General features: G+C 38.9%; 4 protein-coding genes and 1 non-coding gene across 8 annotated transcripts; 3 read left to right on the forward strand and 2 right to left on the reverse strand.

Annotated features, from left to right (window-relative positions):
- Positions 1-404: 404 nt before the first annotated feature.
- LOC108827579 (callose synthase 11) lies at positions 405-6526 on the forward strand. 4 transcript variants are annotated; one of them, XM_018601011.2, is made up of 4 exons: positions 405-1522; positions 1617-5926; positions 6008-6186; positions 6286-6526. In XM_018601011.2, exons 1-2 carry the CDS (start codon positions 509-511, stop codon positions 5910-5912), a joined length of 5310 nt encoding a protein of 1769 aa, XP_018456513.2. In that variant the 5' UTR covers positions 405-508; the 3' UTR covers positions 5913-5926; positions 6008-6186; positions 6286-6526. The 4 variants fall into 4 exon arrangements, with proteins under 4 accessions (XP_018456513.2, XP_018456512.2, XP_018456511.2 ...); XM_018601010.2 differs by having other exon boundaries at positions 6291-6526; XM_018601009.2 differs by having other exon boundaries at positions 6008-6182.
- On the forward strand, positions 3556-3634 carry LOC130500539 (small nucleolar RNA J33). The gene has a single exon (XR_008939160.1). It is a non-coding gene; the product is annotated as a small nucleolar RNA J33 (small nucleolar RNA).
- Positions 6527-7396: 870 nt separating the features above from the next.
- On the forward strand, positions 7397-7910 carry LOC108826325 (uncharacterized). The gene is made up of 2 exons (XM_018599711.2): positions 7397-7585; positions 7696-7910. Exons 1-2 carry the CDS (start codon positions 7450-7452, stop codon positions 7887-7889), a joined length of 330 nt encoding a protein of 109 aa, XP_018455213.1. The 5' UTR covers positions 7397-7449; the 3' UTR covers positions 7890-7910.
- A 201-nt stretch (positions 7911-8111) lies between these two features.
- Positions 8112-12362, reverse strand: LOC108826324 (uncharacterized protein At4g04980). The gene is made up of 8 exons (XM_018599710.2): positions 12003-12362; positions 11214-11585; positions 10687-10782; positions 10405-10528; positions 9197-10316; positions 8963-9128; positions 8576-8893; positions 8112-8355 (listed from the first exon to the last, which is right to left on the reverse strand). The coding sequence occupies exons 1-8, from the start codon at positions 12066-12068 to the stop codon at positions 8134-8136; spliced, it is 2484 nt and encodes an 827-aa protein (XP_018455212.1). The 5' UTR covers positions 12069-12362; the 3' UTR covers positions 8112-8133.
- Positions 12363-12736: 374 nt separating this feature from the next.
- On the reverse strand, positions 12737-15618 carry LOC108827509 (putative L-type lectin-domain containing receptor kinase I.1). Its single transcript, XM_056994312.1, has one exon. The coding sequence runs from the start codon at positions 15616-15618 to the stop codon at positions 13564-13566; it is 2055 nt and encodes a 684-aa protein (XP_056850292.1). The 3' UTR covers positions 12737-13563.
- Between the last annotated feature and the right edge of the window lie 7269 nt (positions 15619-22887).

The raw sequence follows: 22887 nt of genomic DNA on the forward strand, positions 1-22887 counted from the left end.
TCATTAATACCTCATTAGATTAAGCACCTTCGCCAGTATAACATAAAGTAGTTGCCTTCACCAGTTTGTCTAAATCCTCGTCAATGCGGCGTCGTTCAGACCCACGAGCGAGCATCGAATAACGGATATATAGTGCGTTTTTGTCTTGTTTCTCTATCGATCTCGGTGATTTGTCTCGGTCTTCTGACACGCGCGTTGTCGCACGTGTTTCACCACTACTCTAACCCTACACGTCTCCATTTCGTGGACGCTCACCCTACCTCATATTCACCGTACGATCACATCTCTAACAAAACCGAAAAAGAAATCCAACGATCGTTAATTAAAGTCGCATGTATTATCATACGACGCGACACACGTCCTTATCTCCTCATTACTTTATTTTTAGTAACACCATTATCTCTATGCACAGTTTCGTTTCGTCACTGTCTTTGACAACTTAAAGAAAACTTAAAGATGAAATTATTTTGAAAAGATTCCAAGCGAAGTAACCGTTTTAATCCCAACGATGAGCACGAGACCCCGGCCATCTCCGGCCGCCAACGCGCATGCGCCGCCTCAGGAGGTGTACAACATCATCCCGATCCACGATTTCCTAACGGAGCACCCGTCGCTGCGTTACCCGGAGGTCAGAGCGGCGGCGGCGGCGCTCAAAGTAGTGGGAGACCTTCCGAAGCCTCCGTTCGTCGATTTCACGCCTCGCATGGACTTGATGGACTGGCTCGGTCTCCTCTTCGGTTTCCAGCGCGACAATGTCCGGAACCAGCGGGAGAATCTCGTCCTCCACCTGGCCAACTCCCAAATGCGTCTCCAGCCTCCTCCTCTTCATCCCGACGGCCTCGATCCGACGGTTCTCCGCCGTTTCCGGAAGAAGCTCCTCCGCAACTACACCAACTGGTGCTCGTTCCTCGGAGTGAGGTGCCACGTCACCTCCCCGGCTCACAGCCGTCATCAGACCAACGTCGTTTTGAATCTACGGAGAGAGCTTCTTTACGTTGCTCTGTATCTGTTGATCTGGGGAGAGTCCGCGAATCTCAGGTTTATGCCGGAGTGTATCTGTTACATCTTCCACCACATGGCGATGGAGCTTAACAAAGTTCTGGGAGGGGAGTTTGATGACATGACGGGGATGCCTTATTGGCCTTCTTTCTCCGGGGACTGCGCTTATCTGAAGAGTGTGGTTATGCCGATTTACAGGACGGTTAAGACGGAGGTTGAGAGTAGTAACAATGGGACGAAGCCGCACTCGGCTTGGAGAAATTACGATGACATTAACGAGTATTTCTGGAGGAAGAGAGCCTTGAAGAGTCTTAAGTGGCCTCTTGACTGTACCAGTAACTTCTTTGACACAACGCCTAAGAGCAGTAGAGTGGGGAAGACGGGGTTTGTGGAGCAGAGGTCGTTCTGGAATATCTTTAGAAGTTTTGACCGGTTATGGATCTTGTTGCTTCTCTACTTGCAAGCTGCTATTATCGTCGCTACGAGTAGGGTTCAGTTTCCATGGCAAGACAGGGATGTGGAGGTATAAAAGCCTTTCCTTTGTTGCGATCGAAAGTGTGTTTTCACTTGTGCTGTGTTAGTATATATAGTGCCGTTAACTATTCTTCTGATTGCAGGTTGCGTTGTTGACTGTTTTCATATCCTGGGCGGGATTGAGGTTTCTCCAGTCTGTGCTTGACGCTAGTACTCAGTATAGTTTGGTGGGCAGAGAAACGTTCTGGCTTTTTGTCAGACTGATTTTGAAGGTTTTGGTGGCTGTGGCATGGACTGTTTTGTTTTCGGTCTTCTATGCAAGGATTTGGAGCCAGAAAAATCAGGATGGTCGTTGGTCTCGAGCTGCAAACGATAGGATTATCGTGTTTCTCAAGGTAGTATTCGTGTATCTTATACCTGAGATGTTGGCTCTTGTGCTCTTCATTGTGCCTTGCATAAGGAACTGGGTCGAAGAGCTGAATCTTGGAATTGTTTACTTTTTCACTTGGTGGTTCTATAGCAAGAGTTTTGTTGGGCGTGGGTTGAGGGAAGGCCTGGTGGACAATGTGAAGTATTCAATCTTTTGGATTGTTGTATTGGCCACTAAATTCATTTTCAGTTACTTCTTACAAATCAGGCCTCTAATTCCTCCGACCAGGGCGCTCCTCAACTTGAAAAATGCGACGTACAATTGGCACGAGTTTTTTGGAAGCACTCACAGGATAGCGGTAGTGATGCTGTGGCTGCCTGTTATATTGGTTTACCTGATGGATTTGCAAATCTGGTACTCGATCTACTCATCACTTGTAGGTGCAACAATTGGTCTGTTTTCTCACTTGGGGGAGATCCGGAACATTGATCAGTTGAGACTCAGGTTTCAGTTCTTTGCAAGTGCGATGCAGTTTAACCTTAAACCTGAAGAGCGTCTTTTGGGTCCTAAAGCAACAGTTCTTAAAAAGGCTCGTGATGCTATTCACCGGCTGAAGTTGCGTTATGGGATTGGTCAGCCTTTCAACAAGATCGAATCTAGTCAGGTTGAAGCGACTTGGTTTGCATTGTTGTGGAATGAGATCATCCTAACGTTTAGAGAGGAAGATCTTATCAGTGACAGGGAGGTTGAGCTACTTGAGTTGCCGCCTAATTGTTGGAATATTCAGGTTATTCGTTGGCCGTGTTTCCTCCTTTGCAATGAGCTCCTACTTGCGCTAAGCCAGGCAAACGAGCTCTGTGATGCTCCTGATCACTGGCTTTGGTCGAAAATCTGTAGCAGCGAGTACAGGCGTTGTGCTGTTATAGAAGCCTTTGATAGCATCAAATTTGTGATTCGTAAAATTGTTAAAAATGGCACAGAGGAGGAGTCCATAGTGAACAGGTTGTTGAACGAAATCGATGAACATGTGGAAAACGGAAAGGTAACTGAGGTATATAAGCTGACAGTGCTACTCCGGATTCATGAGAAGCTAATATCACTTCTTGAGCGTCTGATGGATCCAGATAAGAAAGTATTCAGGATTGTTAATATACTGCAAGCCCTGTATGAACTCTGCGCATGGGAATTTCCAAGAATTAGGAGGAGCACTCAGCAGTTAAGGCAGCTTGGCTTGGCGCCCGTTAGTTTGAATGCAGATACGGAGTTGCTGTTTGTCAATGCCATTAATCTCCCTCCTCCTGATGATGTTGTCTTTTATAGGCAGATAAGGCGGGTGCATACAATTCTTACTTCTAGAGATCCAATGCATAATGTGCCCAAGAATCTCGAGGCCAGGGAGCGTCTTGCTTTCTTCAGCAACTCTCTCTTTATGAACATGCCCCAGGCTCCAAGTGTAGAAAAAATGATGGCTTTTAGTGTATTGACTCCTTACTATGACGAGGAAGTGATGTATCGACAAGAGATGCTCCGAGCTGAGAATGAGGATGGGATTTCGACCCTGTTCTACCTTCAAAGAATATATGTAGATGAATGGGTGAATTTTGTGGAGCGGATGCGTAGAGAGGGAGTGGAGAATGAGAATGAGATTTGGACAAAGAAGGTTAGGGATCTTCGCCTCTGGGCTTCATATAGGGGACAGACATTGTCCAGAACAGTACGAGGGATGATGTATTATTATAGTGCCTTGAAGAAGCTTGCCTTTCTTGATTCGGCTTCTGAAATGGACATCAGCATGGGAACTCAGATTGCCCCTGAGCCACCCCGTTCTTACTACACACGTGATGGTGGGGATAACATACTGCAACCAACAGCTTCTCAGGAAATAAGCCGAATGGTCAGTGGTATAAGCCACTTGTATAAAGGGTCCGAGTCCGGTAGTGCTATGATGAAATTCACATATGTTGTGGCATGCCAAGTTTATGGACAGCATAAAGCAAAAGGAGACCATAGAGCTGAGGAGATTCTGTTCCTGATGAAAAGTCATGAGGCCCTTCGAATTGCATATGTTGATGAGGTTAACCTAGGATTGGGTAACATCGAGTACTATTCGGTTCTTGTGAAATTTGATCAACGACTTCAGCAAGAGGTGGAGATCTATCGAATCAGACTGCCAGGCCCCTTGAAGCTTGGTGAGGGCAAACCAGAAAACCAAAATCATGCTATAATCTTCACACGAGGTGATGCGATTCAGACCATTGATATGAATCAAGATAACCATTTTGAAGAGGCCCTTAAGATGAGGAATTTGTTGGAATCTTTCAAGAAGAACTATGGCATTAGGAAGCCCACTATTCTTGGAGTCCGTGAGAAAGTTTTCACTGGTTCGGTTTCTTCACTTGCGTGGTTCATGTCTTCTCAAGAAACGAGTTTTGTAACTCTAGGACAGCGTGTGCTTGCCAACCCACTAAAAGTGAGGATGCATTATGGTCATCCTGATGTATTTGATCGGTTTTGGTTCATCCCTCGAGGTGGAATTAGCAAAGCCTCAAGAGTGATAAATATAAGCGAGGATATATTTGCTGGATTCAATTGCACTTTAAGAGGTGGGAACGTGACTCATCATGAATACATTCAGGTAGGAAAAGGGAGGGATGTGGGTTTGAATCAGATCTCTATGTTTGAAGCAAAAGTAGCAAGTGGTAATGGTGAGCAAGCATTAAGCAGAGACGTTTACAGGTTGGGTCACAGGCTGGATTTTTTCAGAATGCTCTCTTTCTTCTACACAACAGTTGGCTACTATTTCAACACAATGTTGATTGTATTCACTGTTTATGCATTCTTGTGGGGTCGGCTTTATCTAGCACTTAGTGGTGTTGAGAGAATAGCAAAGGATAGGAGTAGCAGCAATGAGGCTCTTGGTGCAATCTTGAATCAGCAATTTGTAATTCAGCTAGGACTTTTCACCGCACTTCCAATGATTCTTGAAAACTACCTCGAGCGTGGATTTCTTCCAGCAATTTGGGACTTCATAACAATGCAGCTACAACTTGCATCCTTTTTCTACACGTTTTCTTTGGGAACTCGAAGCCATTACTTTGGTCGGACTATACTCCACGGTGGGGCCAAGTACCGTGCCACTGGAAGAGGTTTTGTCGTGGAGCATAAGAAATTTGCTGAGAACTACAGACTGTATGCCCGAACTCATTTCAACAAGGCTATTGAGCTGGCGATTATCTTGTTGGTGTATGCGGCTTATAGCCCCTTGGCTAAGAGTTCTCTCGTCTACATACTAATGACGATTTCCAGCTGGTTCCTTATCATATCCTGGATCATTTCTCCATTTCTGTTTAACCCATCTGGTTTCGATTGGCTCAAAACAGTTTATGATTTCGACGATTTCATGGGTTGGCTATGGTCCAGAGGCGGGTTGTTTACAAAAGCAGATCAGAGTTGGTTTACCTGGTGGAACGAGGAACAAGACCATCTGAAAACAACTGGAGTGTGGGGAAAACTGCTCGAGATATTACTTGATCTTCGGTTCTTCTTTTTCCAGTATAGCATTGTGTACCATCTTCGCATTGCGGAGGACCGGACCAGCATTGGTGTATACTTGATTTCTTGGGCATGCATCATCGGGATCGCTGCGATATACATCACAACAATCTACGCCCAGAAAAGATTCTCTGTGAAGGAGCATATTAAATACAGATTCATTCAGTTCTTAGTAATATGGCTCACGGTTCTTGTGGTCGTGCTATTGCTGCAGTTCACTAAACTCACAGTTGTTGATCTGTTGATAAGTCTCTTGGCTTTTATTCCCACGGGGTGGGGATTGATATCCATAGCTCAAGTACTAAAACCGTTTCTGATATCAACAGTGGTTTGGGACACAGTAATCTCTGTTGCTCGCCTCTACGACTTGTTCTTTGGGTTGATAGTTATGGCTCCAGTTGCACTGCTTTCGTGGTTGCCTGGTTTTCAGAATATGCAAACTCGGATTTTGTTCAATGAAGCCTTTAGCAGAGGGTTACAGATTTCTATCATTCTAGCTGGCAAAAAATCCACTTGAGGCAGAGATATTGGGTATGAATCTAATCTTATTTTATGTAATGTTACTGATTACTCTAAGTACATCCATTAACATCATATTTGCCGGGTTCTTAGATTTGTTGAAGATTTTACCATATTTTGGGAGCTTGAAGTCAGACAGTAACCCTATCTACTTGAAGCAAGGTTCTCTCTTGTCACCTTGGCGCCGCACAAGATTACTGTTTCTTTTTCCCACGGTGGTTGCATTTGAAAGTTGATTAGCTGACCTTGTTTTTTTATGTTTGTTACGGTAGGTATGAGTCTCTATCTATTTGTCTTCATTTGTTGTGGTGAAAGATAATGCTAATGATTATTTCTCAAGACCATACAATTAACTGAAGATTATGTCATAGTGCAGGGTTGTTGTAAGATTTTACCATATTGGGGAGCTTAAAAATGACGGTAGTAAGGCTTCAACACTGCAACCATTTTTTGCTGATCGTGTACAGATTACTGGCTCATGCATTTAGTGTCAAAGTTCACTTTAAACAAGCTCTTGTTTTTACTCTTTATGCACATATTATGCTTGTGTGAAAACACCTTTTATTTTAAGCGTCTTTCAGTAGTTTTTTTCTGCTGAAAAGTATTGATTCAGATTCATTACTTCATTCGTGAGAAACTTCTCATGATGCAAAGCATTTGTAAATTAGAAGGCAAGATCACTGTAGAAAACCTTAGCAGAAATCTTATGAGAATATGAATTTAAGAATGGTTTTAAGTTTTAACTTGACAATTCAAAACTTTAGTCAGTCTTGTAGTGGTAAATCCCATGTTGCCAGTAGTGTTACTAAAAAAGAGTGGTTATAATGAACATATAAGTCCACACATAATTGGGAATTCTAATAATGAACATGTAAAGTCCACACATAATCAACCATTTACTCCAAACTAGGAAATTTATATTCAGGATATTACAAATTAATTACTTGCATATTAGTCACTAAAATGTTTAAGTCCACAAATCATTGACTTTCTATAGGGTTGAAAACTTAACTAATTGGTGGTGATCCAACGGTCGAAGTTGAACAGGTCACTTTGAAAGTTAATGTATCATCTTTGATCTTTGTTTCTTTCCAGTATTCATGGTTAACTTTTGACAAGGAAAAAAATTGATTAACCATTTACTCCAAGTCCAAACTAATAAATTTTATACTCAGGATATTACAAGTTAATTACTTAAAATGTTTAAGTCCACACATCATAGACTTTCCTTAGGGTTGAAATTTTTTAACTAATTGGTGGTGATCGAATGGTTGAATTCAAACAGGTCACTTTGTAAGTTGATGGATCATCTTTGACTCTTTCTGGTATAAGGAAAACAATTTATTAACCATTAACTCCAAACTAAGAAAAGTATATTCAAGATTTTACTAATTAATTACTTGCATATTAAACAGTAAAACAGAGAGACTGGGATATATAGTTTAAAAGTATATATAGTTTGTCAGTGGTGAAATCCTATAGCCATTTTTAATTCATAACTCAGTACAACGTTAAGAGATCTGTTCATCAAAGAAATGTCAAACCCAACATCTTTGTGTTTTTTCTATGAACTCTCAGGCACTTCTCTCATGGAAGTAAATGAAGACAAGACCCCATATATGCAAAATTTTCTTCAAAACGAAGAAACTTCATTAGGAAAGAGAAAGATATGTAAGTTTGTTCTATAATAAAACCCATAAACTCAAGCTTAGTTTTTCGTCTTTATCTGATTGATTTGACTCCAAGAAGATCTAATTGAAACCTCTTTGATATGTTGACAGCTTCGATTGTGGAGACAGAAGATGAAAGGGAAGTGAAGAGAATAGCCTTCTTTTCTCAAGAACCTGAAGAAGAAGACATTGATATGATCGAGGAAGATACAGAAAGAGAGGATCATATAGATGATAACGAGATGATCATGGAAGATCATGTTATTGAAAAAGAGTGTATCGTTGACTTTTATGGTTTCTTTTGAAACATTATCGTTGATGGTTTATTTTGCTTGATTGCTTCCTATAGGCCTTAAACCCATAATTTCGTCGGATTAGAGTGTACATGAGATTAACAGTCCATGTAATTATATATAGGAAATGGAAAATCATTCTCTGTTTCTTTGAATTGGTCCAAAATCAAAACTAGACACCCACAAAAATGTTATGTTGCAAATATACAATCATCTTTCAAGCATCAATTTCTCCTTTATTTCAGCATTCCAGGCTTCAGGACAAGTTCGATGAATCTGTTTGATCAGGATCTGTCTGAATCTCATGTGCAAGTTGTCTTGTTAAATGATCTGCTCTTTCATCATGACCTCCTGCAAATGTATAAACCTTGAAAGCAAACTGAAAAGCCCTCCATAGCCTTTTAGCTCTCTCTTCCTTCACATGATTCATCTTGCTTTCTTCATTGTTATTCGCCTCCTCGTTGGCTTCTCTCCTCTCCTACAAAACATAGAGAGATCTAGTCAGTTTCATTGCATAGAACTAAATTTTTGATTTATATATATATATACCAATAGTCTAAAAATCGGTCTAAGCCTAGGCGGCAAATTGATTAAACGAAACGATTTTTTTCTAAAATGATCCTTTAAAAAGATCGTTCTAGGCGGTTCCTAAACGTTAATCTTCTCGCCCTAGCAATTTCTTGAACAATGATATATACCTTTAGTGCTAACTCCATGCAATTTGATGAAACATCAACCATAGTTTCTTTGACTTGGACAAGAACTTCGAAATCGATATTAATGTTGTGTCTCTGAAACATTTTAGCTTCTTCGTCTTTTGTTCTTTCCACCGTTTCGATTTCTCCCTTGAATTTGTTGAAGTAACGCTCTATCTTGTCGAGAAGATCGTTTAGTGGCGGCTCGATCTTCCAGTTCTTGAGCTCAACCAGAATCCCATCTAACTTCTTGTACACGGCACCAGCTGTTCTTATGGCTTCTAATTTCTTCTCAGGGAAACCTTCAAACCTCGCGAGAACCTAAAGAACCAAACCAAAGGTTTATATACAAAGATTCATCATTAAAAGACATGAAGACCGACAACGTACTTGTGTTTCATCAGTTAGTTTTTCAAGGACAGATTCCACTTTGCTATGAAACTCGAGCAACTCTTTCATGTCTTTTGTCTGAAACTTTTGTATTGAAGTTTTTAATTCTTCGATCGATTTTGCGTATTTCTGAACATCTTCTTCGATTTGTTGGAAATAACTCGACCTGTGTGACACAGACAAAAAATTCAAAACACAAGACATAAAGAGATGACTTGTGACGCAAGTCTTTACCTTTTTGTCATCTCTGCTAGGGCATCAGCCATTCCTGATCTTGCACCTTTAACAGGAGATTTATCTGGAACACTATGTTGCCCTTTACTTGCTTTTGATGTTTTCCCTTCGACGCCGCCACGGCCTTCAAGCTTCCCTTTGAGAACCCAATAGAGATTTGCAATTTGTGCTGATCTTCTAAGTTTGCTAGTTGTTCTCTTGCCACGCAAGGTTCTTCCGCTGCCTGGTGGTGCTGGAGGTGCCGGCGTGGTCGGACTATTATCTCCAGAGCCATGTCCTCTTGAAGGTGGTGGCGGTGGTGGAGGCGAAAGAGTCTTTCTTCCTGGCTGTGGTGATGATGGAGGTGGCGGTGGTGGCGGCTGTGAGAGAGGAGTAGCTTTCTTATTTAGAAATGATGGTGAGGGAGACGGTGGCGGTGGAGACGGTGGTGGTGGTGGTGGTGCCTGTTTAGCTACTGAGATTGCTTCTTGAAAAGATTCTGTGGAGTCTGTCTCTGAAGTTGTAGGTTCACTATGATCCTCATGCTCTGTTTCAGAACCTTCGTTATGATGCTCCTCTTCATTCACATGCTCTGTTCCAGTACTTTCAATATGATGCTCTCCTTCAGACTCATGCTCTGTTTCATAACCTTTGATATGATGCTCTGTTTCATTTACATGCTCTGTTTCACTTCCATGCTCTGTTTCTGAAACAGAGGAGTCGTTTTCTTCATCGTTCTCTCCTAATTTCTCACTCTCTTCTTGTTCTTCTTCTATAATATTCTTAAGATCAAGATCTAGAAGGCTGTCGGAATCTCTACGTGACAGTATACGCATAGCGAGCTGCTTCAAATCAACAGGGCTTAACTTATCCAAAGCTTGAGCTCTTAAGTTCCAAAGACTCGGTGACGTTGAGCTACTACTAGACATCATTGTACCAGGAATAACCGATCTTGGTGTTATTGGAGAAGGGAAAAAAGAGTTGTTGCTTTCTGAATAAGACACAGATCTTCTAAAGCTTCTTCTTGCTTCTGATGGAACACCTTTAAAACTCTTTCTTCCATCAGAGTCAAGATCCATCATACCAAACCTTTCTTTTGTCATCTTGATGAGCCCATCAAGAGCTGCTAAAACATGCTCCACTACAAAAGAGAAACAAAAAGAAAGTTCAAGAAGAGTGTTTCATCAAGATAGATCCTTTCAACAAGTGTTTGGTTGTAGTGAACAAACCAAGACGATCTGACTTGTTCTTGCCAACTCCACTGTTCCTGTACTTGGACCGATAAATCCAGTCACTATCCATAATCCAAGAATCACCAATGGCTCTGAGATCCTCGTAGAAGAAAATCAACATCTGTTTTTGGGGCATTTCTGGGAGTCATCAATCAGATCAACAAGACTCATCAAGTATAACAAATAACCCTAACTCAAGAATTATTATTTACTTCTTTTTTTTCTTGCAAGTAATGTTTATTATCTAACTCATAAACTGTTTAAAACCCTTCTGTATACCTTATCCATCTCAGCTCCTTCCATGTCAAAAGATTGGTTAATGGTTACAATCTCTGGAGAAAGCTTTTGTAGATCCTTCATTGTATGTGTTATGATCTGCAAAACAAACACGGAAAATACATAAGAAGATGATGCAGTTATGCGTAGATCTTCATAAGACAGGTAGTATTGTCGGTTGTCGAATCGTCTATGTAATGTTCCTAATAATTGTAATATCATAATAAATCAACGTTAAAAAAAAACCAAACCGAATAAAATTTGTGTTAAAAAAAAACTGAATAAAATATAACGAAAAAAAAGAATAAAATATAACGAGTGTAATATGTAATAAGATCAGGGCGGGTCCCGGGAAAAATGGATGAAATATTTGCCTTACCCCTAAATTTTAAATATTTAATATAGATTATCCAGTCCCACATTATTCAAAACATATATGTGTATGGATAATCCGGCTTTTATTGTTTCAGGTTTCATAGATCTTACGACCGGCCCTGAATATAAGATGTTATGTCAAGAGAAATGATCACCTCGGTGACAGATAGAGAACCATCAAGAGAAGGCAAATCAATCATATCTCTGAAAGAGAAGATGTTCTTCCTCAGTTCCACCATTAATATAAAGTTTGCTGTACATTTTGGTGAAGAACCTTCGAAATCGTTGTGATTCGGTGTGTTCGGTTTCTGCTTTACCGACAAAGGAGACACCGCGCTGCCTGAAGCAGTAGCTTGTTTTGGAGATTTGAAGCTCTTTGGAGAAGCTTCTGCAACGGAAGGTGTCTGTGAAACTGTGCTTTTGATCTTTTTACTCTTCTTTTCTTCGAGATTGTTCTTTGATGTGGATGCACGTCTAAAATCGTGTTTGCCCTTGATAAGTTTTTTTAGAGCAAGCCCTCTTGCAACCTTAAAACAACATCAGAAACCCTTATTTCAATATCATCTTAGTCTTAATAGCTTTTTTTTGACAAAAACTTAATAGCTTTTTTCTTAGTCTTAATAGCTTTTTCTGGATACTTATATGAATTAAATTGTTTGAATAACCCTAATAACTTTTAAATATGTAAACGTCTAACAAATCATGAATCTTGTCCTTAATAACATTTTAAGGCAAAAGCAAACGTGATAGTTAAGAAATTAGGGTATAGTTTATTGACATGCAAAAGCAAATTTAAAAAAACTTCAAATGTAAGAAAACATATTTGGTATTCTTTTGAAACGCTTCTAGAATGCCACGAAAACAGTACACAACACCCCTTTTGTCATTTGGTTAACAAATAAAATACTAGTAGAAACAACTGATGTATATTGTAAAAGACAAACCTGCAATCTCGTGAGCTTGCGACAGAAGGTTATTGGCGTGAAGCCACAAAGCCTCCCGCTCGACATTGCTGAGTTATGAAGTCGAGAAATCGATTTCTCAACCGGAAGAATATTTAGTCAGGAGAATCCATTAGAAAGAGAGTTCTCTTTCTTGATGAATATGTTTTTAGGTAATTCGTTTAAAAGAAGACGTGCGAAGAAAGAAAGAAAGAATTGACTTTCTTCAACCCTTTTCAGCTGATGATTCTCTCTCTCTTTGGTTGTAAGCTCTTTTGGTTATTATTAGACAAAGTTTCAAAAGATAGGAATCGTTGACTATTATAACCACTGTTAATTCTTCTCCTGAAGGTTTTTGCTAAAATTGCACAAGCAGAGAGAGAGAGAGAGAGAGTAGATAAGGTTTAAAAATTGTCCTTCATAGGAGCTAAATCAATCTGAGCATTACCGTCAGGGGTTGACTGCTATTCTTAGGTTTCCTGATTTTTTCTTTTCAACTTTTTGATTATAATTGGAGTTTCTAAATAGGTCTACCAAGTCCAGTTATAAATTCAACTCAACGAACTGAGAAATGTAAGAAGAAAACAAACTGTAAGGAAAAGAATAGCATGTTAGTATGTTACTATAGTGTATATATAAAAAAAAAGTGCATAAACTACTCAGTGTATATATAGAAAGAAAAAAACATAGGATCGAAGAGAAATGTGCATAAACTTCGGAGTTTTTGAGCCAAACACAGAGTACTACTGAGATAAAAAAAACATAGCATTGTGTCCGGTTAGAAGAATAATGGATCAAACAACAAAAGCAGTGGGATGTTCGTCCAAATGAGGCATCTAGCTGATGAGAGTTTTGTTCTCTTAGACTTTAAATTACAAATCATCTGGATAACTTATCTAGATAAGTTACATTTAAATTAAAATTTTAAAATCAATTAGCTGAATCAAATTGAACCATCTAAATCTAGATGGTTCTGTCAAAATGGTATAATATTTATATTATATCTTTGATGTAATTCAAAAATTACAATCCTAAATCTAATTTCATTTTGTAATCAGAAAAAATGATAAAACCACAAAACGCATTTTCTCGCAAAAACTACAAAACACACATTTTTAACCAAAACTTCTAAATCTATTTTCCCGCCAAAACTATAAAAATAAATTTTAAGCCAAAAAATTCAAAATACATTTTCCCACAAAACACACCAAAACGCAACACTTTCCCACAAAACACACCAAATCGCTTCACTTTCCCACTTTCCCACAAAACACACCAAAACACACCAAAACACACCAAAACGCAACACTTTCCCACAAAATTCAAAATACATTCAAAATACATTTTCCCACAAAACACACCAGATCGCTTATTTTAGATTCATAAGAACACGTGTTTCAAACAAAAAAAAAGATTCATACGAACACTGGGTAGTTATTACAACATGATCCCTTACTCAATCAAAGACACGTTCTTATTTACAATAACAATATAACTGGAATTGAGATATGTATAAGGTAGGTACATATATACAACCAACGAAATGAATAAAGTTTGTCAGCTTTCATCTTCCATCACCATATAAGATTGTGTGAGAAATGAACATGGAATTATTGGCGGAGGAAGAAGAAATTGACGGTGATGAGATCTCTGAAGTATAAGTGATAGCCAAGGAAGGTATTCCCCTCAACACCGGCACAGAAACTCCAATTCCAGGAGTATCTGGAGAGAAATCAGGCAGTTCTTGGTGTCTGTTTAAGAATTGCACCACTTGTTCCATCGTTGGTCTTGAATCTGGTACGACGCATGTACATAGCAACCCGAGTTTCAAAACCATTTCGACTTCTCCAAGTGAGAATTTACCTCCCAATCTTGCATCCATAGCATCAACTAGAGAGCCCTTTCTCCAACATTCACAAACCCACTTGACCAAATGTCGATTCTCGATCGGCATCTCGGGATCAAATGGTCTCCTCCCGCATGCTACTTCAAGCATGAAAGCACCAAATGCATACACATCGGTCCTAGTGGATGTTCCTGTCGATGTCAGCTCGACGGCCATGTAACCTATAGTTCCAACAGCTGCCGTTGCACTTGCAGCGAGGTTGTCATCAAACCTAGCCATCCCAAAATCTCCTAAAAAGCCTTGTAGATTTCCATTTAACATGACGTTAGAAGCTTTGATATCTCGGTGTAAAACAACTTGACTAGCTCCCGTGTGCAAGTAACAGAGCGCAGACGCAATATCTCTCAAAATCGCGACTCGTTGGGACCACGAAAGAGGCGGTTTGTCATCTTGAAACAAGTATTGATCAACGCTACCCCCTTCCATGTACTTAGAGACCAGCAATAACTCGCGTTTTCGCCTGCAATACCCAAGAAGAGGAACCAAGTTCTTGTGCTGTAAACTTCCCATCGTCACAACTTCAGCAACGAACTGCTTCATCCCTTGCTCTGCACCGTGGGATAGTCTCTTCACCGCTATATCTCCTCCTCCATTAGGCATAGTTCCTTTATATACTTCTCCGAAACCGCCTTTCCCTAGACGACCATCACTGTTAAACCCTCCCGTTGCTTTATATAATCTTTTGTAGGAATAGCGAAGTGGACCGTATTGCTTTTCCCACGGCTCTCTCACTTCAGCGTACTTCTTTCTCCTGTACACAAACACACCTCCGAGAACAGCCATTACCACGAGTGCTAATATAACCACTAGAATGATAAGCAGAGGTGATGTTTTCTTAGGTTTCTTTTTGGGATGAGGGACCGCGGGGAGTTTAGAGATGTCGAGGCTCTGTAATGAAGAAGTGATACTTGTGCTGAAATTGAAACTCCACCCTAAGATGTACTGGTAACTAACCAATGTTCCAGTTGATGCTGAAAATCCGACAAATGCTTTTCCACCAGGGAAGATTGCTGTGAGATTGATGTTTCTTGACAAAAGAGGCTTACGTGGCTTTTCATCTATTTTTAAAGGAGCTAGTGTAACGCTGAGTAGAGTATCTTCGTAATCAATCCATACATGTATAGGATCTCCACTCAACAGTGTCAAGTTTTTGTTCCTCCCTTCTCTCTCCGAGTAATAAGAAGCAGAAGCCGAGACAACGGAGTGGAGACTGTTTTCGTCTATACCGACATGGTTATTGTCGATGTCGTCAAACTCCGCAGTTTCGACGGTATCTAGCTCGACGGCTAAAATTTGAGAAGTAGGAGAACCGTTACTGGACGTGTTTAAGAGTCCTAAGTATTGAGTTGGATACGCTTGGGTGAGATCCGTGGAAGAAGATAGAACAAAGGCAGTCCCATGCCCACCACCACCACCATCAGCTCCTGGTTTAGGGACCAGAGCGCAAACGAAATGAGTCGAGAAAGAGATGGGTTGATCAGAACCGAAATCGAATGGACGGTTAAAGAAAGCATGACCCTTTTGAAGAGTCGTGTTGTCGGTTAGCTGCAAGATTCCACCAGGGTTATGGATTCTTGCAACGCCGTCGAGGTGAATGTAGCCTTGGTCTTGGTCAAAGCCGTTGTAGACGAAACTTAAGCCTTGTTGACTTGAAAAGCGAATAAGAGTAAGAAAGAAGATTATAGAGAGAAGGAGATGTACTCTTTGAGCCATTGGTACCGAACCACAACTACAAGAGATGATGCCTTTTTTTTTTTTGAGGTTTGTTTTGTTTAAACGAACAAGTTCAACTCATAATAAGGGAAGGATATTTTAGACGTTTTCAACTTCTGGAAAAATTAAATATTACCTTTAACCATTCCGTAGAGCTGACTTTAGAATTGTTTAATATGTAACCTTTTTTTTTTTGAGCAAACATATGTTTAAATATGTAACCGTGATAATTAGTCTATAAATAATAGTCTTCTCTGATTTTTTTTTTTTTAGTAAACTCATTACTAAGAAAATTATGCTCTCGTTTTAACAATATTAAAACGGAAAAACCTCGTATAAACGTCGTGAAAAGACACAGATTCTGCAGCTATACGACTTTAGAGACGATGGTGTGTTGATTACTTGAGTTCCACTTCCAACTTAAAATAAATAAAAAACTTTCGAGGCCATTGGAAGAGGAGATGATGTTAAGCGGTAACGTGCTTGAAAAGAATGTGGTCAAACCATTTCTTGACTTAGCTTTGAAGACACGAACCGATTCAAGGTTTTTGTATTTTTAGGTTAGTTCACGGCGACCTGGTCACCCGATCCTATCCGTATGCAAATTATCTGAACTTTTCTTGTAGACTGACTTGGGCTTTTTATTAGTAAGACTGAGTAATATATTAAGTTGCAAAATAATTTAAAATCTCTAAAATATAAAAACTGTGAAATGAATTTTTGTGAGATTACAAAATTTTAGGAAATAAAAAATATAAATTATATAAAACTATTTTTTTGTTCAAACTGAAATTTCCATTAAATTAGAAAGAGTTTAAAACCTATAAAACTTGTTTGGCAACATAGTCAATTTTGTCATTAGCCGTCCTAAGGATAAAAAAATTGGATAGAATTAAATGTAGAATGATAGATATCTTGGAGGATACCAAAGATCTCGATCTTCATCTCTTTCTGTTTGATGGTGTTGATGAGCACTTGAGAGTCGGAGAGAACTGAGATGGCTCCAAATCCGCGAGAGAGGGCAAAGTTTATGTCCGATCGGACGGCTAAGGTTTTTGCCCTAAGGGGCGACGAAACATGTTTTGCTGTCATTGAGTGTTGTGAAGAAAAAACCAGATCATCAGCGATCCAACCAAGTCTTGCTGCTCCTATCATGGGATTCCAAGAAGCATCCGTGAAGACGGATATAATCCCATATTTTCTAGGGTTTGGTTCGGTTCTGATAAAGGCTTTGAGGGAGTAGGATGTGGGGAGGGTTGGGCCAGCATCTACTTTCTGGCATCTTATATTACTTTTTGAAGGGTCTCTTTAGGTGTGAAATCTCTCTTTTGAAATATCAGTTGATTCTTTGAGATCCAGAGAATCTAGATGACTGAGGCTGAAAGGGTACCGACCTCGAGTCCCACTGGAGACAACAAGTGGAGCTTTCTGACTGTCTCCCAGCCTGAACGAGAGGAATCGAAGTCATTGGCTCTTACGGTGGACATTACTGGCGCAAGCTCCCATCCTTTATCGCATGGGGGCAATGAAATAGAAGGTGCGTGATAGATTCAATTGCATTGCATCGTGGTCATAGAGAGCTAACATACATATTTTGAATAGCAAACTGTTCTCCTACTGGTAGAGCACCAGGTAGAGCACCATGTAGAGATTTCCAGAAAAAAATTTTAATCTTTTCGGATGTTTTGATGTTCCAGACACTAGCGATCCAGTCAGTGGAAGCAGTAGCATCCAAGGGGGCTGTTCTTGGACTTTCATCCTTCAGCGATCTGTAGCCTGAACGTGTAGAGTACTCTCCAGATGGGTTCTTGAGCCAAGCAAGTTCATCAGGTACTCTAAGACTACTCGGTTTGATCCTTAAGATTTGTTCTTTATGGAAGGGGAGAATTTGCTCAATCATTCCAATGTTCTAATCTGTTGATCCTGGCAGGAGAAGGTCTGAGACTTTGAGGGAGATGTAGTTTTCTGGTGCTGGTCCAAAAGGTCGGAGTTGTTCACTATGTGACAACCAAGGGTCTTCCCAGACATTAACATCTCCATTCCCAATCATCCATCCGAGCTGTTTAGCCAATAAGTTCCTACCTATCAAGACACTCATCCAACCATGAGATGAGGAAGAAAGTGGCTTACATGTTAAAAAGGGTTCTGAATGACAATATTTTCCGAGAAGACAACGAGCTAGTAAGCATGAAGGGTTCTTCAGAATGTGTCATCCTAATTTTGCAAGGAGAACATCGTTAAAGGATGTGATATCTTTAAAATCCAATCCTCCATTCCTTTTCGGTTTTACCATCTTATCCCAAAAAATCCAAACCATTTTGTGCTTTTCAGGTTCAGAGTCCCACCAGAATCTAGTTAGGGTGGATTGGATGCTCGAACATAAAGATTGTGGCAGTTTATAGCAACACATAAAGTGAGAGGGCATTGCACCTAGGACATTTTTAAGCATGGGGATCTTCCCTGCACTCCAGAGGAATTTCGATGACCAACTCGCTGCACGCTGCTTGATTCGATCGACGATAGATGCAAATGAGTCTTTCTTTTGTCTGCCAAATTTCGGGGAGACCTAGGTACTTTCCCATGCCCCCTTCCTTTTCGATTCAAAGAATAACTTTCATTTGTGTACGAGCAGCTGCATTTGATTTCTTGGAGAAGAAGATAGATGATTTTTGTTTGTTGATGAGTTGACCAGAGACAGATTCATAGGTAGCCAATAGGGACTTGGGTGTTTCAGCATTTTTCTTGTTTGCCTTTGCAGAAGAATATGGTGTCCTCGGTGAACATGAGATGGTTAAGGCTAGGACAGTGTATCGCTATTGATACACCTTTAAGCAGCCCTTTGCTTTGAGCAGTCGTACACAGACCTGTAAGGACTTCACTGCATATAATAAACAGGTATGAAGATAGGGGGTCACCCTGTCTAATTCCTCTCCCTGGTTTTACGAATCCTCTTGTAGCTCCGTTAATGATAAAAGTGAAGCTTACCAAGGTAATGCACTGCATGATCCATGAGATTAATGTCGGATGAAAGTTCATTTTTTCTAGGACCATACGATGAATTCTCACTCCAGTCTGTCATAGGCTTTAATCATATCGGTCTTTACAGCCATTGAGTTGTGTTTTTCCACTGTAGAGCTCTTGAGATAGTGTAGGACTTCGTGTATAATTAAGAAATTATCTGATATAGCTTTTTTGGAACAAATGCAGATTGTGTTTCAGAGATGAGGGACTTGAGCACTGGCTGGATGCGTCTTGAGATTAGCTTGGAGATGGTTTTGTAATAAACATTACACAGAGCGATAGGTCTGTACTCTTTCGCCTTCTTAGCTCATGTTCCCTTTGGTATTAATCTGATGTGTGTCTCATTAATGGTTCTCGGCATACAGCCAGAGTAGAAGAAATCTTGCACTTCCTTAACAATGACTTTACCCACCACGTTCCTGTTTGTTTAGAAGAAACATGCTGGAAACCCATCAGGACCTGGGGCATTTTCAGGGTGTATGGAGAACATTGCCTCTTTGATCTCGTCTGCTGAAGGTATCTCAATAAGTTTCTCGTTTTGTTCTTCAGTAAGTTTAGGGGTTATAGCTTCTGAAATGACTTCATTCATGAGTTGAGCGTTATTAGGCACCAAGCGTGAAGATATTTCGAACTACTCTTCTATTGTGGCAGCTATTTCTTTTTCTTTGTAGACAAGTGTCCCATCAGTAGACTCTCCTCAGCCTTATAAGCATCTGTAAGTTCCTTTTTCAGCTTCTCCAGTAACGTCTCGTCAGGTAAAGAGATTGTTTGCTCTTTTATTTCAGTTTTTACTTTTTCAAGTTCAGCTAAATTTAGTTATCTTTGTTGTTTTTGACCAGTTACAAGCCAGGCAGCATCGCAGATTAGAGCTGAGGTAAGGTAGTCCCATGTTTGATTCCTTCTTCTTTTATCAGTATTCCCATAAACAGGGGCGGACGGACGTTACGGAGTACGGGGTCACGTGCCCCCTACTCTTTTTATTTTTTCTCAAGTATGTGAACCAATTTGATTAGAATCTTTATAGTTGAGTGCAGAAATAGTAAAAGTGCCCCCAGTAAAATTTATTTTCATGTTACTTTTAGTGTTGTGCCCCCAATTTAAAATGTTTCTAGATCCGCCCCTGCCCATAAACAAAGGTTACATACGAAACATTACCTTCATATGATAATTTGGTATCAAAGTAGTTATTATAGGAGGAAATAATGTCTAGATGAAGCCAATCTTTCAATAGTATAACTAGTCCTCCTCCTGCAACTCCATGTGGTGGAACAATTTTTAGGTTTATGAATCCTAATTTTTTTGAGTTTTTTTGCCACCACAGAGTGGAGGTTTTTTTTGTCTCTGAGAGAAACATAACATCTGGATCGACATTTTTGCATATCTCTTGGAGTTTCTGAACTGTCCAAAGTTTCCCAGCCTTTAGCAGTTCCATGCTACTAATTTTAAGGAAAAAGAGAAGACGGGATTCTTAAAATCCGTCCCTTTCTTTTTTTTTGGTAATGCGGCAGCTGGATGTCTTTCACGTGGTGGCCTGCTACTAGACGGTACTTTACGTGGGTTTCCTTTTAATGTAGTAGCTTTTGAAGCGTTCTGCCTGATTTCTTCTTTTTGGCAGGATCTACTAGTCTGTTTTCTAGGTGGTCTGCCTGATTTCTTCTTTTTGGCAGGATCTATAGATTGTGGAGCCACTTCATCTGTTTGATAATTCGTTGTCGCTCCCAGTAGTTGGGAAGCAGGGGCGTTCCTGGACAGAGCCAAATAAAACATTGGCTTTGGACCCCCATATTTTTAAGGCCCCCATTTTTAAAAACAAAATTACGTAGTTAATGTTTTTATCACAATTTACAGCTTCACTTAAGGGAAATGTGCAAACAGAAAAAAGTTCACAACAACGCAAAATTAAAATGGGACTTAAAATTAATACTAAAAGTAAAATTTATTTTTTTAACTTTTTTTATCGACTGCAATCTGCGTCTCTTCATGTTTCTCCATTACTCTTAAGCTTTTTTGTTCTTTTTGAGAATCTTTTTAAACTTTTTTTATGTTCTACAATATTGTGTAGGCCCCCATTTCTTTCTTGCCTGTGGTCCAGTGGCGGACCCAGGTTTAATTTTAAGGTGTGTCATTATTGAGATTTAAACCAACATAACTTCTCCAGAAAAAAATAAATAAACAAAAAATGCATATAACAGGCATCGAACTGAAGACATGTGGATTATTTGCTTAGAGAATAAACCAAATGAGCTACAGACATTTATATAAAACACGGTAAAAAGCTAGAATATATGATTTAACCTGTGGCATGTGCACCACCATTCTCAGACGTGGGTCCGCCACTGCTGTGGTCTTAAGGGTCCCAATCTCCGACGAGCAGGAATTCTTTCTGGGGTTACTTCTTGTAATACTGGTGGTGACGATTCCATCCTTTGGGAATACAACGAGTTTCTTAACACCTGAGCAGCAGTTTCCTCAACTTCGCATTGCTTCTCCGCAAGCCTTAGTCTTTCCTTCCTGGCTGCACTTTTAATTGGATCCGCACATGATGAGTATTGAGCCATATATTCTCTTATCTCTTCTCTTGTCACTTCCAAAGTAGCAGTAGGAAGATCATTTTGGAGGGGAGAGGGGTATTACAATACGTTGTGTGTTTTCATGGTTTGGTCTTGAAGACTCCGATATTTCCGGATGGGGGTGTTTTGGTCCCTCTCTTTGATTCTGTTTTTCTACACACGTAGGACGAGGGGACTGATTTATATGATAGGGATGGTGCCTCTCAGGAATATTTGTATGTCTCATATATTCACGAGAATGGTAGGAACTGAAGATTAAGGTATCATCATGTGGAATTTGAGGTATTCAACTAATTTGGGATAAAAAAAATTGTATGGGGTGCAATATAAGCTACAATAAAATTATTTTATATACAAGTTAAGTAACCAAAACTTAAAATATACATGGTGGTGTCGTATTTGTATTGTGTACAAATTTCAATAGTAGAATGATGATTTGCTCGTGTCTTCGAGCCATCTCTTTACCTTATCTATATTATTAAAAGAAAATTACACATATAAATTGCCCCTAAATTTTCAAAGTTATTTACACTACTATGCCACTGAGAATTAAATAAATTACCAATTTTAATGTTTGTCTTTTTCAGTTGAGTTAATGTGATCTTCTAATATTAATTAAGTTACCTATTTTAATGTTTGTCTTTTTCAGTTGAGTTAATGTGTTATCCAAATATAAAATTTAACTTTCCTAATCTATTAAATTAATTTCGAAATTATTTATAGTTTTATTAATTGCTGTCTTTTCAGTTTAATAAATAAATTTCCTAATTCTAAATTTATCACATTTAATGATAATAAAAATCGCATATGGTATGGTAAGAAAATTATTGTGCCATCACTATCTTTTAATATTCGAACCAAATCAATTTTATGTTAAGTTTAAGTTTTTGGCATACATTATTTAAATTTATTTTTATATATATTTTTTACTTTATATTTTAAGATTTTTAAGTTTTTTTAAACAATTTAAATGAGTTATCCGAACCAGAATATGAACCGAAATTATAAATACCCGAATGAGACTAAGACCTTTCACCCCGAAAACCTAAAACCCAAAGAGACCTGAATCAACCCCGAATGGATATCCGAACGCCCACCCTACTACAAGATATAGAAACATAATCACCTTATTTATTTTCGAAAAATTATTTTCCATTGACTTTTTCATCAGTCTACAGTAATTATAAAACTAATTGTCAAAATCCAATCTGAAAATTATTGAACACGTAAGCCCATTTATAATAAATTAGCAGTTAGATCAAATATATATTATATTACATTTCATTTTCTTACAAATTTTAATCTTAATTTTTATATGTCACAAATTTGTTAAAAGTCTAAAAATTATTTTTTTTCTTACAAATTTTATAACTAATGCATCATACTTATCATTCGAAAACTTTGTTTGCTATATATCTTACACATACATTGATACATCTAATCATATAAATGTTAGATTTATTTAGGTGATCTCCAGTATCGGTGATATATTTACGTTAAACGCAAAATTATTAAATTACTTAATTTAATATGATTATATTTACAAATATAACATTTAGTACACCCAAAATAAAATTTAAAATTAAATACCAAATGAGATTATTTTCTTAACAAATTTATATTAATAAAAATACCAAATATTTGGAATTCGAAAGCATTATGATCCACACCTATACTA

Source organism: Raphanus sativus, chromosome 9 (genome assembly GCF_000801105.2).
Source record: "Raphanus sativus cultivar WK10039 chromosome 9, ASM80110v3, whole genome shotgun sequence".
Classification (NCBI taxonomy): Eukaryota; Viridiplantae; Streptophyta; class Magnoliopsida; order Brassicales; family Brassicaceae; genus Raphanus; species Raphanus sativus.

Coding starts and splice junctions, on each gene's coding strand:
- LOC108827579 (XM_018601011.2), top strand. CDS start 509: ATGAGCACGAGACCCCGGCCATCTCCGGCCGCCAACGCGCATGCGCCG. Junction 1,523..1,616: donor GGCAAGACAGGGATGTGGAG/GTATAAAAGCCT, acceptor TTCTGATTGCAG/GTTGCGTTGTTGACTGTTTT.
- LOC108826324 (XM_018599710.2), bottom strand. CDS start 12,068: ATGTCGAGCGGGAGGCTTTGTGGCTTCACGCCAATAACCTTCTGTCGC. Junction 11,586..12,002: donor GCAAGCTCACGAGATTGCAG/GTTTGTCTTTTA, acceptor TGTTGTTTTAAG/GTTGCAAGAGGGCTTGCTCT. Junction 10,783..11,213: donor GTTCTCTATCTGTCACCGAG/GTGATCATTTCT, acceptor TTTGTTTTGCAG/ATCATAACACATACAATGAA.
- LOC108826325 (XM_018599711.2), top strand. CDS start 7,450: ATGTCAAACCCAACATCTTTGTGTTTTTTCTATGAACTCTCAGGCACT. Junction 7,586..7,695: donor ATTAGGAAAGAGAAAGATAT/GTAAGTTTGTTC, acceptor ATATGTTGACAG/CTTCGATTGTGGAGACAGAA.
- LOC108827509 (XM_056994312.1), bottom strand. CDS start 15,618: ATGGCTCAAAGAGTACATCTCCTTCTCTCTATAATCTTCTTTCTTACT.